The sequence below is a fragment of the Rhea pennata genome, chromosome 13, assembly GCF_028389875.1.
Source record: "Rhea pennata isolate bPtePen1 chromosome 13, bPtePen1.pri, whole genome shotgun sequence".
NCBI classification, from domain to species: domain Eukaryota; kingdom Metazoa; phylum Chordata; class Aves; order Rheiformes; family Rheidae; genus Rhea; species Rhea pennata.
The window spans coordinates 24441216-24457301 of NC_084675.1; the positions used below are offsets into that span (position 1 = coordinate 24441216).

Consider the following 16086-nt stretch of genomic DNA (forward strand, 5'->3'; position numbering starts at 1 on the left):
TGTATGAGTGTGATGCTTCTGGTGATAGTTTGTTCAATTAATGTTGTTTCCTTTCTTAGTAAACAAAGAAGTTGTTGCTATGGGGACTGGAACAAAATGTATTGGTCAAAACAAAATGAGAAAAACAGGTAAGCGTGATGGCAAATCTTAAGAATTTAATACCTATTCTAGCTTCTTTCTTGCTGATGTCATAGAATCAATGAATAATGTCCATGGCATTGAGCTCAGTCTTTTAGAGGGAAGCCAAAAGTATAAGGCAAACATCAAACTTGGCAAGCAGAGAGCGTCCTAGGCAGCCAAAATGGCTCCCCCGAATATTTGCTACACTTGCTACTTTAAAGGAAAACAGAAATGTGTAGTGTAGATCCTGAGTCTACATAACCACATGTTTCCTAGCTAAAAGCAAAACAAAATATAATGAAAATACTTGCACTCGGTCACCTCTTCTGGTCTAGTTTTACTGTAGTCTGGTGCAGAATATACTACCATAATGTTAGTATAGGGGTGATACTAGAAAGATGGTGGTAGGATCTTTTTTCCGTCTATTCTGATGTTAGATAGTACAAGTGTTTATACAATAAGTATATAGGACAGGTATGTACCATTTATTATAAGGACTTTCCTTGCTCTGCATATCTCTCTTTTTTTTTTTTTTTTTGGGGGGGGGTCAGGTTGTATCTATTTCAGCTCCTGAGAGAGAGAAGAAGCCATAGTAATTTGTGCTGAAAAGTGACGAGAAAGAAAAGCATTCTTGAATATGTTGATAATGGGTTTTCTACTTTCCTTAGAGATCAGAGGAGAAATAGAGCAAGATGGAGAATTGATTTTGCACATCTCAGCAACAAGCTATTTCATGTTCCACATAATGTATTTCATATCTAGCCACTCAGCAAGTATCTGGGAAACAAGCAAGCTTAGAAGATAACATGGATCCAAAGAGAAGAAAATAAATGTTGTTTCTTAGATTTCTATGGATGTTTCTTGCAACTAAGTCATCTTAGAACAGTAATCGTACAGATGTTTTTGCTGACTGATTTAGGAAAATAGAGATTGAATTGTTGCACTGTTTGAAACCTGGATATTAAGAATCAGAGGAGAAATTTAACCAGAAAAGAATGACTTCTTCTCTCTTACGTCCTTCTCTCTCTTTTGTCTTCAGTGGTCATAATCTTAAAATACTTTTCAATTGTGTTACATTCACTTATTTTAAAATTTAAATAGATAATGTTTGGTTGGTGATGTTAGTGAAGTTATCGGTTAGAAAACATGCCAAACTTTTTATACTGAAAATATCCGTCACGTACTAGATGTGGCTGAGATACTCATATTGTTATATGAAAATTGGTAGCACCGTGCTATTGTGGGAAGTTTTAGTAACTTGCAATGATGAAAGTATATGTGATAGTGTTGGATTTGTTATTTATTTAGAAAAGCTTTTGTGCTTTGTAACAAAGTGGATGTTAGAAGTCAATATATTGCATGAAAGTGTATTGGCAATAAATATACTAGAAAGATGCAAGTGTGAGGAAGTCATTTAGTCTTTGTCAAGAAAAATACTAAGCTTCACATGGCAGATAATCTCTTCCCTTTTAGCAAACGTGAAATACTTCTGTAGCTTCAACTGACATATTTTTAGGAGCATTGAAAGAGAAGTAAACACAATAAATAATGCAATAAATTGCCAGGTCCACATGTAGCTTTAAGAGTTGCCGAGGAAAAAGTAGTTGATCTGCAAGCTAAGAATACAGAATTTCTCATTGGGGTGGCTATCCTTCCAAAAGGAAGGAAGGCAGTAAATGTATTAGCCATATTTTATTTTAAAGGCTCTAAGAGTGATCTGGAGAATTACCTTGGTGAGCAGTTTGACACATTCAATTTCATTAAAGACCTAGAAGAAAAGGCTGTAATAATGTCTGATTAGAGAGGCGTCATTTTTTTGAGCAATCTTTTACAGTCTTCAGCATGTTAATAAAGTAGAAAGTAAAGTAATTCATGTAAACTTTCAGGAGGCTTTGATGGTAGCCCTTTTAAGTTGCACCTGACCGTGAATTGGGAGACAAACATACTATCTTCAGTCAAGAGCATGAGAGTCAGAGAGAGAGTTATTAAAGGATTGATATTGCCATGGCAAAAAGTTCTGGACTAGCTCCTGTTCTTACTTTGCCTTAAAAAGGGGATAATACTGGTGTGGAAAAACTTGCAGATGTTGTAGCATATTTTAAGTTAATTAGAGTTGGAAAAAAATAAGAAAAAATATAAAGAAGATTCATGTTTAAAAGACCCAGTAGCATGCCCTAGAGCAGAAAATCACCACTGGTATTTCCCACAAGCATTAAATTAACTGTATGGATTTGTGATGGTCAGCATTGGCTTATGTTGCGAAAATCTCTCTTCAGCAGCTGATTGGGGATTAAATGAAACCTCAAATTTTAGGATGCACAGGTAGTGCACCATAAAAGGTGCCTTTATACAAATCTATAGCCCCACTTACCTGGATACAGGGTGGTGTTTCAGCCCCCTTGCCTTATTAGGGTTATTGTTGAGCTGGTAAGGAATTTAAAGGACTATGTGAATGATTGTGGACCTAGAAAATCTTGTTGGAAAGGCTTAAAAAGTTCAGGAATGGTGGCTTAAGGAGGAGATGTGCCTTTACTGCATGACCTTTTGTTTTGAAATAGTACGTGGCTTACAGTTTCTGCCCTCTTCCTTTAGGTACAGGAACAGGCAGACGTTCCAGGAAATTTGGAGATACTGTATATGAACCTGATAGAAATCAATATCACATACACAAAATGTAGTTTAAATTGTAGGTTTTGGTGTAACAATAAATTTTGACCAAAAACTTACCAAACACTTGAAAATCATTTGGTATTCTTAACATAAGCATGATGTCCAGAGTTACTGTTAAAAACAAGTGTCAGTGATTTTTGAAGGAAACCTGTGTTTACTCAACTGTAAGGATTTCTGATTTCAGAAGATTTGAAGTTAGTATTTAAATGAGTCTGACTGAGGGGATGAAGATGTGTGTTCTTTGGTATAGACTTTTGACCTCCTTTTGTAATGATTTAAAGTTTAAATATCTTGGAATAGTCCAGTTGTTTTATCTAAAAACTGGAGGAGCTTGTGACCTGTCTGTTAAACTCTCTTCTAGCTGTAGTGTTTGCTTTGTTCGTCTCCTCTTCAGTAATGGGCTGGTATTGTTTTCATTTGGATGTTGCTGTAGGGGACATTCTGAATGACAGCCACGCTGAAGTTGTGGCCAAGAGGAGCTTCCAGAGGTGAGGCATCATGTCCATGTGCTGTTATTCAATGCCACTTTGTTTGTCATACTGTGAGTGCTTTTGACCTGTATCTGAAATAGCTAGATTTTATCACTTCAGGGGTGAGAAGGTAATGAAAGAGAAGATACTAGCTCTGTGTAGGCAATTCTTTGCTGCTTTTACTGACAGGAGGTTAACCTCATTTTTACAAGTCTGGTTAGTCTTTTAGGGCCCTTTCACAAAAGTTTTTTCATTCTTGTTGTAGAGCCTCTCTATGAAGAAATGGGAAGTGATTTCATGTGGCATCAGGTCTGATGGCTAGATGTCAAAAATGGTAGCCTTTTTGCAATTTCCCACATATCAAGCCTGTTGTTCACATGGGTAAACTGTCTCTTGGAGCTAAGCTGGCGGTACTGTAATACTACAAAAACAAGGGATGAAGTTTCTGCATTTTGACACCACTAAAGTGGTTCTCACAGATTTAGATGAGCGGCAGAGTTGGTAAAAAGTACAGATGGGAAGGGGGAACCTTAGATCTACAAATTGAGGAGGTAACTAACTCTTCTGAATCGAGCACTTTTCTTTTGAGGTCTGTTGTTAAGCTTCTGATGATGTGTTCTGCGTATGGAGTGTATTGGATCACATCTGTCTATAGAAGCATAACCAATCATTGGGTTCCTTTACCAGACATGAACAAGCAGTAGTGGGCATCTAAATTTTATTGTTTTCACTTGCACCACAAATTAAGCATGCGATTCTTGTGAACTTTTTGCTCAACAGGTATCTTCTCCATCAGATGTGGCTGGCAGCTTCCTGCCAGCAATGCAGTATCTTCATTCCAGGAACTGAAACTGGAAAATGGAAACTCAAACCAAATATCATATTTATTTTCTTCTCCAGTCATACCCCATGTGAGTATACTTGAGAAATAATTTCAAAGAAAAAATACTGCAAGTGAATCGAGAAGAAAATTGGAGCAAACCAGTTTCATGGCCCCCTTTTGTGGAATCTTTTCTGCCCCTGATCTTTCTTTGGTCTCTCTGGAGTGAGGCAGGAACTCATGTCATCAGTATGTACCCTAAGAAGTATTTGACCTGCCTTCCACAGATACTTGACATTTTGTCTAACTGTATGTGACCTGTGAGAAATTAGTAAACCAAGTAGCTTGCTTACTAAAGTAGAATGTTTCACTTTCTTTATAAACAGTAATGGGTTATCATTTTCCTTTTCAGAAAGTACCATACCTGTCAGAGGCCCTGGTATATTTCCTGGTTACTTTGCTTTAGCTGTTGTTTCACTGGACTCAAATTTTAATGAAAAACGTTAACCTTTACCTCTGTTCCTAAAACTTTTATGGAATTAAATGCAACCTTTTGTCTCGCTATAGAAAACACTTACTGCTTGGGTCTTTTAAAACAAAAACAAAGATAAGTCTGTGGGAGGCAAAACATAAGAATGTGACTTCCCAGTCTACCAGTTTATCAGATGTCTTGATGTTACCACATTCTTACCAGTATGTTCTTTTTCAGCAGCTAGTCTGTTGCCAGAGCAAAGTAGTCTTAGATGTGCTCCATATATGGCTGATGAATGCTTCACACAGTGCAAGTCTTTCAATAAGTAGCGTAGTTGCTCAGACCTTTTCACAGTTGCGATTACATTGCTGGAGTTAACTATGATGGTGTTCTTCATTAATGCAAATATAAATACAGAATCTATATCCTCAAGTTTAATAGCAAGAATATAAGCTTGCCTGCTTTTTCTTTCTGTTTCTGTCAGGATCTGTTTGATTTGAACTCAGCCTCTAAATTTTGTTTCTGAGCTTGTTTTAGTGGTCTGGATTAAAACTTCCATCCTGATTTGATAGGGTTTGCATTAATTATTCTTTTGGGATTTTTTACTTCAGCACTGCTTGTGGTCAGTCAAACCACTTTGGAACTTTTCTATTTATAATTCTAGTTTTAAATTTTGCCGTTGAAATTATTTATTCTTTTGCAGAATGCAAGAACTCGAAATTCAACATATATTGTCTCAAATCTTACCTAAGTGTGATTCATCATTGTACAGGGCCATGTTGTTTGAAGAGTATGTTCTTGTATCTAGATTTTCCTGAGCGCAAATGTATGAAAGCGACTGGTAGATGTAATGTTATTGGCATGATGATTTTCAGTCATGTGGGATACATTTTTGGCTTAGATGTAACTTCTTTTGTTCTAGGTGGAGATGCTTCTATTATTCCAATGAGTGAACTAGAGAACCAGCCTTCTAGGCTGGTAATTGGAGAAGATGCAGATGGGCCATCAGCAAAGTGTGGTAGAAACCATGATCATTTGGGTCCAGAAGATAAAAGGAAATTAGAGGAAATGGCAAGTAATCCTAAAATCAAGAGAATGAAAACTGTTAATAATTGTTTTTCTGTGATCACTGAAGACCTGGCTGCTCAGCAAGTATCTGGGAAACAAGCAAGCTTAGAAGACAACACGGATCCAAAGAGCTTTGAATATCCTGCAGAGATGCAAAGAGCTGATAAGAGTGCTGGCCTAGGCAGAGCCAAGGTGGTTGATGTTTATAGAACTGGAGCAAAGTGCGTACCTGGAGAGTTAGCTGATGCCCAGAAACCTGGGATAGAATATCACCGAGTGGGATTATTACGAGTGAAGCCAGGTCGTGGGGACAGAACGTGCTCCATGTCCTGCAGCGATAAACTAGCTCGCTGGAATGTACTAGGGTGTCAAGGAGCTCTTCTGATGCATTTCTTGCAGTATCCAGTGTATCTGTCAGCAATTGTAGTGGGGAAGTGTCCATATAGCCAAGAAGCTATGCAAAGAGCAATTATTGATAGGTAAGTGATCTTTGAAAATCAAGTAGTATGTACAGAGACTGAGTTATGGAAGACAACATTTGTCACACAAATGTTAGCACTTTGCACAAGGTCATTTGCAGCAAATGTGAATGTCTGCAGATTCACATTTGCAGAAAGTAGCCCTGTGTAGTGTGGAGAAAAGGTAACTGCTGCTGGTGTATCACATTTGAAGACTTAAAAATACTTTCTATTAGATTCAAGATATATGTAGTTCTCTCTCCTTTGAGTTATAAGAGTTTGTTACCACCTGAACTTTCCTAGAAACCTTCCAGCTGAAAATATGACTTGAAACGAGACAAACTGAGGGTTTTGTGGTTGATTGGTTGGTTTGTTTAGCATAGCGAAGCTGAACTTCTCTTCCACTCTTCTTAAATTTATTTCCTCAAATAGTGTAAAGAAAAGCTTTTAATTTATTCAGTTATTAATACTTTACAGATCATTCTGAATATCAATAACTTGTCTTTTATAAAATCCCTGTGTTGATGAGGAAAAGATTTTGGTTTTTGGCAAGTGACTGAATAACACAGGCCCTTCCTAAAGTTTAGTTTAGCTAAAAATAAATAAATAAATAAATAAATAAATAAAGGCAATCTTTTAAAGAGTTCAAATGAACACATAGTAAATTATTTTTTGTGCATGTTTGTAAGTAGCGTGGATTAAGATGATACTATTTTTATGTTGATTAAATGTGAACCAATACTAACCTTTTTGTATCACATACTTTAAAATAACATTTTTGAGATTTATTTGCCAGCTTGTTTTCACTCTTTCATACTACAGTTCTCGGTGTATCAAACTCTTATGTCTCTGCCTTGTAAATACCTAACACATCTCCCCGCCTCCCCCCTCCCCCCCCCGTAAGAGTATGTCATTGACTTCAAGAGGCCAAGTGGATAAGAATTATTGATTGAAAGATTGAAAGCTGGTTTTGATTTTGGGTGGATATGGTAGTCATGCTGAATATCTGTTTGCAGATTTGGGACTTCACTCAGGAGTAGTTTGCTGTTAGTATCACATAGATACTGCTTATGTATACTGTTATAGTATACTGTTGCACAGAGTGACTGTGAAAAAGTTGTCTTTCTGGCTGTAAGTTTTCCCAAACTTTGATTCCAACTTAAAATTTTGTAGAATAATATTTTTTGTGTTATTCCATATGCATACAAGTCCAGCCAGTGTAGAATTTCAAAATCATTGTTTTGTCTGCGCTAAGTTTCTGAAACCTGCCATTCCAAGTTTTGACAGTTTTACGTGTGCCCTCAATGTGCTGCACGGCCAAGGAAACTGAGTTACAGACTTAGTGGAGAAACTGCTGCAGCGTGGTCCCTTTGTGTTTAGGAAGAGGAGTGCTATTTGGCAACCAATTCAGAAGTCCTGAGTTCACATCAACTTTGGTTTGCATCATTGTTAATTGTCACTTTGTAACTTTTGAGCAAAATTTCTCACATCCATGCGTGCTTCACACTTGCACACAAGCTAATATTTCTCCTTAGTCTTTTCCACCATCTGAATACATACTTCATTTGGGTGTGCAATGCAAGCTCACCTTTGCAGTCTTCATGCATTCTGAGGGATACACTTCAGAATTCTGTCATGAGATCCTGGACCTTCAGCTTCTGTAAGAATGAGATTCGTGGCTCCACAGCTCTGGCTTTGGAATACTTGTTTTTTGTTCTGCTTCTGTGGAATCTGAAAGAGCTAGAACTTTGAGTATTTTCCACCTTTAGTAATTATTGAAATAATGGATCTCTGCAACAGTTCAGAGTATCTGATATGTAGACAGCTTTTACTGGTCAATTGGAAAAAGAGTTGTATTAGACTAGAAGCCCAAAGTTTCTGTGCATTCCCATCGTGGTAAAATTGTTTCTTTGAAATACATTTCTGAAATACATGATATACATGCAAGCTTTCATCTTTCTCATGGCAGTGAGTAGTAGAGCTCTAATAATGTAACCTGTCACCTCAGGGGAATTTATGCAGAAGGCTGAATCCACTGCTGCTAAATGAGGAATGTTTCTCAGATCCTTGAGTTGATTAAAACATGAATCAGCGTGAAGGATAAAAATTCTTCTTTAGGAAGATGAATGAATTCAACAAAGGAATTAGTAAGCATTAGAGGAAGGTACAAGGGAATTCACAAAATTTATTAGGAAGGGAGAAAAGGAGAGCAAGAGAGAAACTGGGGAGCAGAACTATTTCCTGTAAGAGGCAAGTGTTAGACCAGATCATCTAAAAAGAACTGATTTGGCTTAGTATCTTATTCTCTCATTCATACCTTATCTCCATGAATTTTTGCTAGCTTCTAACCTGATCTGTTTTTAAAATCAGTTCACTGCAGTTTTCTGGATTGGGCAAAGTCTTACTAAATTATTTGACTTTGTATTTTTAGAACCTAAACAAGTACTATTTAGAAAGAAAAAAAAAATCCTTCTATCTCTTTGACACCCGTGGTCAATTTAGTTTTAAATGTAATGCATTTGAGATTATGAAGGAAGCTTGCACAAACCTGCTTATCCTGTAAGACCGAGCTTCAAATCACTTGCATTTTTCTGTGTTTACTTTAGGTGTCAGCAGATCCCATTTTTACCAGATGGTTTTCTCACTCAGGAGATTAAACTGTTGCATTCAAATCTTCAGTTTGAACATAGCCGTCAGGCAATCCAGGAAGTACAGACCAACAGCAAAACAAAACTTGTTCCGTGTGGTGCAGGTGAGTTAACTTCAAGTAGTTGTGTAACTGTGCAAAAGACCAAATAAAATATAGTCATTTTGGTGAATTTTTTAAAAATTTTAACTTTATTCATTGCCAGTGCTAGTGACAAAGTATGGCTTGTAGCAAGAATCTAATTTCAGGGCAGGACTAAATTGTTAGTAATATTCATACTCTCCTGATAGTTTCTTGTAGGCAGTTTTCACACTGAATAAAAGACTTGGCTGATGCCATTAAGAATCTATAATCTAAAAAAAGATAGAAAGTAATAAATGAAGACATGTCCTAATGGTAATAGGAAGACGAAACATATCAAAGGACTTATTTTGGTTAGTTATAGATTTTCCTTGGTACTGTAAAAACTTGTTATACTGGGCTATGCTTGCAGTCTCTCCAGAAATGTGTAAACATAGAAAGAATACAGAGTAGTGCAGTATAAAGATCTAATTGATAGAGTTTTGGGACATTGCATTTCTTGTCATGGTGACAAATGAATATGGAAGTCATGTGGCGTAGCAATGTGGTTTTATGGCTTTGCAAAAAGTAAATAAGAACTGCCACCATAGATAGGTGTGTGGCTAAACAGTTCTTTGAAGTTGGACATGCATACTTTCTATATATGCTTTTCTGGATTAACTGGAACTAGAAATTGTTCTATCAGAATAGATCTAATGATAGAATGGAAACAAAGGGCTTCTTAATAGAATTCATAGACCATTAGTTTGGAATTATTTACAGGTGCCAGGAAGGAAAAGATTTTGATACTATGATGATGAGTACTCAAAATAAGCATCATGAGAGATAAAGTTTAGATAGTAAACAGAATCCATTATTGAAAAATGCTGCCAATTCACTTAGGAGCAACAACTAAAAATTCTGAAACTGTGTGTAAATTCCTGTGTATAAATTGCCTTTTGTTTTGTACAGTTACTCGGGTCATTCTGTTAGAAAACGAAGAACAATACTTTATCGTGCTTTTTTCATATATCAATTATGCTAAACTTAAGTTTTTTGGAAGGGGTGAAAATCAGAAGTCTAAATTGAGAGTTTTTAAACTGAATATTGAAATGGTGCTAAACAGGAACACTGCAACTGGTTTTAAAAGCTACAAAGCAAAGAATACGGATCGCTAATTCTGGAGAGCTCACTGAGTTCTCTTGGGTCTCAGATTGGTTAAATTTACAACGAAATGAATATTACAAAGTGTAGTGAGAGACAGCTAGAATAAATGCTGTTGTTTGTGGTAGACAGAGAGAGATCCTAGAGGAACCTGTGTGTAAAGGAGGCCCCCCCCCCCCCCCCCTGCGTGCAACTAGTTAAGCAGTGATGTTTGATGCAAAATTACTGGTAATGTCAAACATAAAGATGTGTATTAGGAGCTGAAGAAAAGTACTGCAATGCTGAGATAAAATTCAGGGGTCCAACACCAATAATTTTATAGCCCAAGATAGTAATTAGGTATCAGATGTGGTCAAAGGATAAGGATGTTGTCATTTAATATCTCTTCCAACAAATTATTGTTAATTGAATACTTTGGTAATATTTTATAAGTAGTGTCTACAGATTTTTGATATGTAAGTATCAAACATTAAAGAGGGCTATTTAGATGACCAACGATAAAGTAATAAGGAAACTACTCACCCTGTGACTATGTACTAGTCACAGGGTGACTAGTGCAGGTGGCTGTGGAAAGTGAAGAGTATTTTACAGCATAATAAAAAAATAAGCTTGGAGATTTCTTCATGCTTTTTCCAGACAGGATACACAAAAGAAGGTTAAAATCCCCCTAAAAGGGGGATAATTATGAAACTGGAGGTCAAATATTTCAAGAGGCATCAGTTTCAAAAGAAGCTGCTAAAGGTGAAATCATGGTTCTTACCTCTTCATAGTTTATCTGAACTATTTTGGGAAGTAGCACAGTATCGGGTGAACACATTGCATGGAAGAAACTAAGTTTTACTTTTCTGCTGAGTATCTTCCTTGTTCATAAACCTTTCTTCCTCAGCTATCAGTTGGAGTGCAGTCCCTGAGCAACCTCTGGATGTCACTTCAAACGGCTTCCGGCAGGGAACAACAAAGAAAGGGATCGGCAGCCATCAGAGCAGGTGTGGGAATGCTGTGATATCTGGATGCGTATATCTCACCTGTTAGCATACATGCATCTCTCTTAGCTCTGTGGGATGTGTAAGGCATTGTCAGAAGAGGAAGAAATCTCTGCTCAATCTTTCAGAATGGATAGGGAATGGGGAAAAAAGGAAAAGTCAATGTGTAGAGGAGTGGGAAAGGGAAAACCCGAAGGAGAGTTAACAAGCTTATCCCTTTATTCCTTGCTTGTCAGTGGGAAACTGACTTATTTGTGATTTATGATTTATTTATTGATGAAGTTAGCAAAACTATTGCTCTGTACCTTTCAGGTTGATGACTATGAAGGAAATCAACATGTTGCAGGGTCCTGTTCTTACATATTTCTTTTTCAGTAAGATTAAGTCCAGCTGTTTCCTGACCTGGATATATGCTTGTTACAAATGTGACTTTGAAATGCAAGTTTTTGCATTAAAGTTTGGAAACGTTATGAAATGCTTCCAGCAGTTTTCTATGCAAAATATGTCACCTTTCCAATTATTTTTGTGACACTACTGTTTTGAGAACTATCATAAGCTTCTATCACTTGTTAACATTTCAAGAAACATATATATTTTTTTCTTGTGCTTGAGAGGCAGTTCTTGTAAGCAACCACAGACAAATTTCTCCATCATCTCTGTCTAGGCTCCCCTCAGTTTAGGCAAGATGACCAAAATGATCATTGTTCTGTGGTGGTTCGGCTTGAGGGTTGCGGTCATGTATTGGTCATTGACTGCTTACACTGATCATTTATCAGTGGTATTGTCTGTTCTTCCCAGGTTTTCTGGGAGGATGAAGATAATTCTGGCAATAGTGAATGAAGTGATAGGTAGATTAATGGGGAAGCATGCCTGTGAGTTGCACATTCTGTGCTTTTAGGAGTTATACCTGACTTGACTCAAGTCTATCCTATTATATCCTAGTATTTCCAACTCATCTCTGGAAAGAAGAGGACCGGGAAATTTGTGGTTTGTGAACAGTATTGGTATCTGGGGTATTGTTATCACAGGTGACCTGGGTGATTTATGCGAATACCAGTTTTCAGTATGTGCTCTATAAGCTATTCCAGAGAGTATATGAAAAATAATAAAGTGAACACTAACCTTCTTTTTGTAGAATCACATAATCACAGTATGGTTGAAGTTGGAAGGGACCTCTGGAGATCATATAGTACAACCCCCTTGCTCAGGCAGGGTCACCTAGAGCATGTTAGACAGGATTGCGTCCAAGCGGGTTTTGAATATCTCCAGGGAAGGAGACTCCACAGCCTCTTTGTGCCCATTGCCTTGTGTCCTGTTGCTTGGCACCACTGAAGAGTCTGGCTTGTAAGCTTAGATTTGCTATATAGCATTTATGTATCAACTGTAAAACTTCTAGGAGCCTTCTGCTAGCTGCCAGTTTGCACAAAACTGTAGGAACTTAGTTATTGTTGAGAGGTTCTCTTCTCTTTTCCAAATATGTTTGAAATTGGTTAAAATATTCAAAAGTTATTAGAGAGGTCCTACGGGACAGTGTAATTGCAAAGGTCTTCTGCCTTTGGAAATCAGGATTGAAAACTATGTCAAGGAATAAGTAAACAGTTTGTTTTTGTGATAAAGGTCCAAATGCAGAATTTATATCTTGCGGGGGGGGGGGGAAGTGATGTTTAATACCAAACTAGACTTGCATTTCTACCCTTTTTTTTTTCCTTCCCTCAAGGAACCTGATTGATTGATTAGTGATTATTTTTCTTCCTCTCTGTGGCACAGAAACCTATGCTAGATAACATTAGATACCAAGGAAGGTAAAGCTGGCTGACCAGAAGGAATTTGTAGATAGGCTTTCTGGTATGTGCGCTTTTGTTAATGCTTAATTAACTGAAACAGCAAAATGAACCTTTGACAAATTAACATGAAGCTGAAAGTTTAGAGCATCTTTGGCTGCCAATTTTTGGATTCTTAAATAACTTAATAGCAAAATAGAAAGCTTTTTAAAATGTTTCTGGAGAATCAGATTGCATGTCTTGGAAAATTGAATCAGTCATTGTGAGGAGAAATACTGAAAAAAGATTTAAATTGGTAGAGAAAATAAGTGGAGCTTTCAAAACAATTCACGTTTTAAAAACAGTTATTCTGATTGCCTAACCCTGGGGGGAAGAGAAAGGCTTAAAGCTGACAAATAGAGATGCCTGTGGTATCTTTAAAAGAGTTTTAAAACTTTGAATGATTTTCTTTATGATGAGCCTTTTTGTATTTAACTACCTTGCTACTCTTGCTGAATACATCCTCTCAGCACTCTTGTGAACAAGACAGAATTATTCAGATGCTTCTACTTTGGTTTTTTTTTGTTGATTCTTTTTTTGTTTGTTTGTTTGTTTAGGTTTTTTTGATGTTTGTTTTTTTGTTTGTTTACTAATATAAAGTTTGATTTAGTGAGACCCTTGTGATTCTCTGTGGTGATTTGATTAGTGCTGGGACCAGTCTTGGCTCAACCTCTGCTATAGCAGTAGGTTAATGAGGGTGCAGTCTCCCACAGATAACACTGTGTGGATATTAAAATATTCTCTCTACAAAACGACACAGTGCTGCTAAGACTCTTACGGATTACTCTTGGGGCAATGTAGTTTTTTGTCAGTGTAATATTTTAAAAGGGAAAAAGCTAGTGGGCAGTTCAGATGGGGTAGGAAAAGTTAAATTGTGGAGGATTTTTTACATTTTTTCAAGAAGTGAACAGTTTTTTTTTTTCTTTTTAATCAAACATGTTGAATTGGGATGTACTACCATGAGCTTTAAGAGGAAGTACATCCTTCCAGATCCCCATGTTCCTGCTTAATTCTTATAGAAACCTTGCAGGGAAAGGAAAAACTGTAATTTTTTTTTCCTGTCAGTCTAAGTGTCAAAGGGTGCTGAGAAACAAGAGGGCAGGACTTGTGCCAGTCTGGTGCATTTCTGAAGGTTTCATGGTTGATGGGTGCTTTAAAGGAAATGGTGTGAACTGCTACCTGTTCCTTTGCTTGACCTTCCCTTTTTCCTCCCTCACTCTTTTTCTCTATTACCTAAATATATAGAATTATCACTGAAAAGCATATTCTCCAGTTTTTCTGAGGGCATAATTTCAGAAGAGTTTGAACTGGTCTAAGACAGGGCTGCCCTCCTTCCTGTCTCCCCATTTTACCTGCATTGACCTTGCCTGACTGTTCTGAACTCTTACTGAGAACTGGACGAGCCAAAAATAATCATTCTCTCCCCTCCTCCTCACCCCCTGCTTTTTGTAGGGTTAGATTGGGGCATTTTTTGCTCCTAGTAGAGGATCACCACAGTGTCAGGCAAGTACCAGTTTGTGGATAAATCTCACTTTTGTGACAAAGTGCATGACAAACAGTTTTCTGACTGCAGTCAGCAGCTGCAGTGCTGCACATGCCCTGGACAGAGCACCAGTGCACCCTCCCTGCTGGTGATCTGGACCACAGGGGGGAAAGCAAAACTGCAAACCCCTGAAGAAAACATACTGCCACTACGAGGGAAGCGTCAAAGGGTGCTGAGAAACAAGAGGGCAGGACTGTGAAAGTTCTTGTTTCAACAGATTGAAACTGAAGTACAGTTTCAGAAACCTGCAAAAGAGTTTGCAGCTATTGTATTTTATTTGGGGATTGTTATCTAAATATTTATTTAAAAAAATATTTCAAAACATGAAAAGATAGTAATCACTCTTTAGACTGTACCAAAACCTTTTTGTTAGAATTCGATATTTCCCACTGGTTTATTAGCATGCTTTGTAGTTTTCAGATGCTTTCCTCTTTTCCAAGACATGAGTGGACACATCAGGCTGAAATCATATGACACACAAATAAAAATAAATAAATAAAGCTTTTATGTACACTCTCGTCAGTTGCTCTTGAAAGCTGTTCTAGGTGTACATGGCTCTGGGATTTGGTTAGTTGTTTTTAAGAACTTCACAGACTGAACTTTGTAAGAGAGGACTGGATCAAATGATCAATCATTGCTCTAGGCCTGATGTGACAGATCTACTTCAGAAATACTTCTTTCTTTACTCTGCAGAGTCTGAGTCAATGTTTCTGATTTCCTTTTTCCCATCAGATCCAAGATATGTAAAGTAGAACTCTTCCATACATTCCGAAAGCTGGTGACAAGCATTTCACAAGAGGATCTGCCAGACACTCTCAGGTAAAGTTGTTTTCTCTATAGCTAGAAAAGTGAATTTATCTTCGTGAGTTCCAAGTATACTGTGATGATACAAGAATCTTCTTATGAGTCTCATTATTGATAAACCCGTTGTTAAAATTTGACACTTGAAGAATATGGCATGTGCTTGATGGGGTAGGAATAATCTTTTTTGGGTCTTTTTATTCACTTTCTTGGAGAAGTAGGTATAGTATCTCATGTATTAATGGTGGAGAGGGGGAGCGGGAGGGGGGAAGAGCGAGAAATCACAGGTGGTTTCTTAATTTGGAGTTAAGGTAAGAGTTTGGGGCAGCTGATCTGACCTAAAGGCTTATTTCTTTAAAAAAGGGTAAATTCTGCTCCTGGTCGTGGAGCCTTGTCCCTCCCTTGCACTGCTTCTGGTGCCCAGTAAGGGAGGGCATACTTACATATATACAGAAAAAAATCTCTGACTTTGGCTTAAAGATTCCAAGTGATGTAGAAGGTGCTAAATCCGTTGTTTCATGAGTTGTTTTTTTGTTTTAGTCTTATTTGCATCTGTAACCATGCCAATTCTGGCATGTGATTCGACCGGATGTCAAGCTCATTTGGTTGTGGTTGCTTATAGGGCCATATGGTCCTATTGCTCTTCCTTTGTATCAGTAGTGCTTCTCTAGCACCATGTTGCCAGTTCAACTAGCTAATATGGCAGAACACAATTTCCTTGTCCTCTGTGATTTCTACTGGATTAATGAGGTGAATTTGTGAATTTGTTTATGGAAACTAAAAGCAGCAATAGAACCCATTAAAAAAAAAAGAAAAGAAAAGAAAAAATAAAAAAGGAGGTATGTGGTGCAGCTGGAAGCAGGGGAGATAGGCCATCTCTGCCTTTCAGGCCATTAGGCGAGATGAACTCAGCCAATTGTGCCCTGAGTCTTTAATTGTTAGATTTGCTTGCTTCTGTGTTTTGTGGATTAAGGATTCCAGTTATTTTCT

General features: G+C 37.4%; 1 protein-coding gene across 7 annotated transcripts in view; it reads left to right on the forward strand.

The window, feature by feature from the left end:
* Positions 1–16086, forward strand: part of ADAT1 (adenosine deaminase tRNA specific 1) — a 32334-nt gene that overhangs the window by 1480 nt on the left and 14768 nt on the right. For all 7 annotated transcript variants that reach the window (XR_009959811.1, XM_062586622.1, XM_062586618.1 and 4 more), the window contains 7 exons: positions 60–128; positions 3224–3278; positions 4041–4171; positions 5475–6099; positions 8685–8830; positions 10836–10935; positions 15028–15114. Coding sequence is in view for 6 of the 7 variants with exons in the window: in XM_062586622.1 (XP_062442606.1) it covers positions 60–128; positions 3224–3278; positions 4041–4171; positions 5475–6099; positions 8685–8830; positions 10836–10935; positions 15028–15114 (1213 nt within the window). In the remaining variant the exon portion in view is untranslated. The remainder of the gene's footprint in view (positions 1–59; positions 129–3223; positions 3279–4040; positions 4172–5474; positions 6100–8684; positions 8831–10835; positions 10936–15027; positions 15115–16086) is intronic.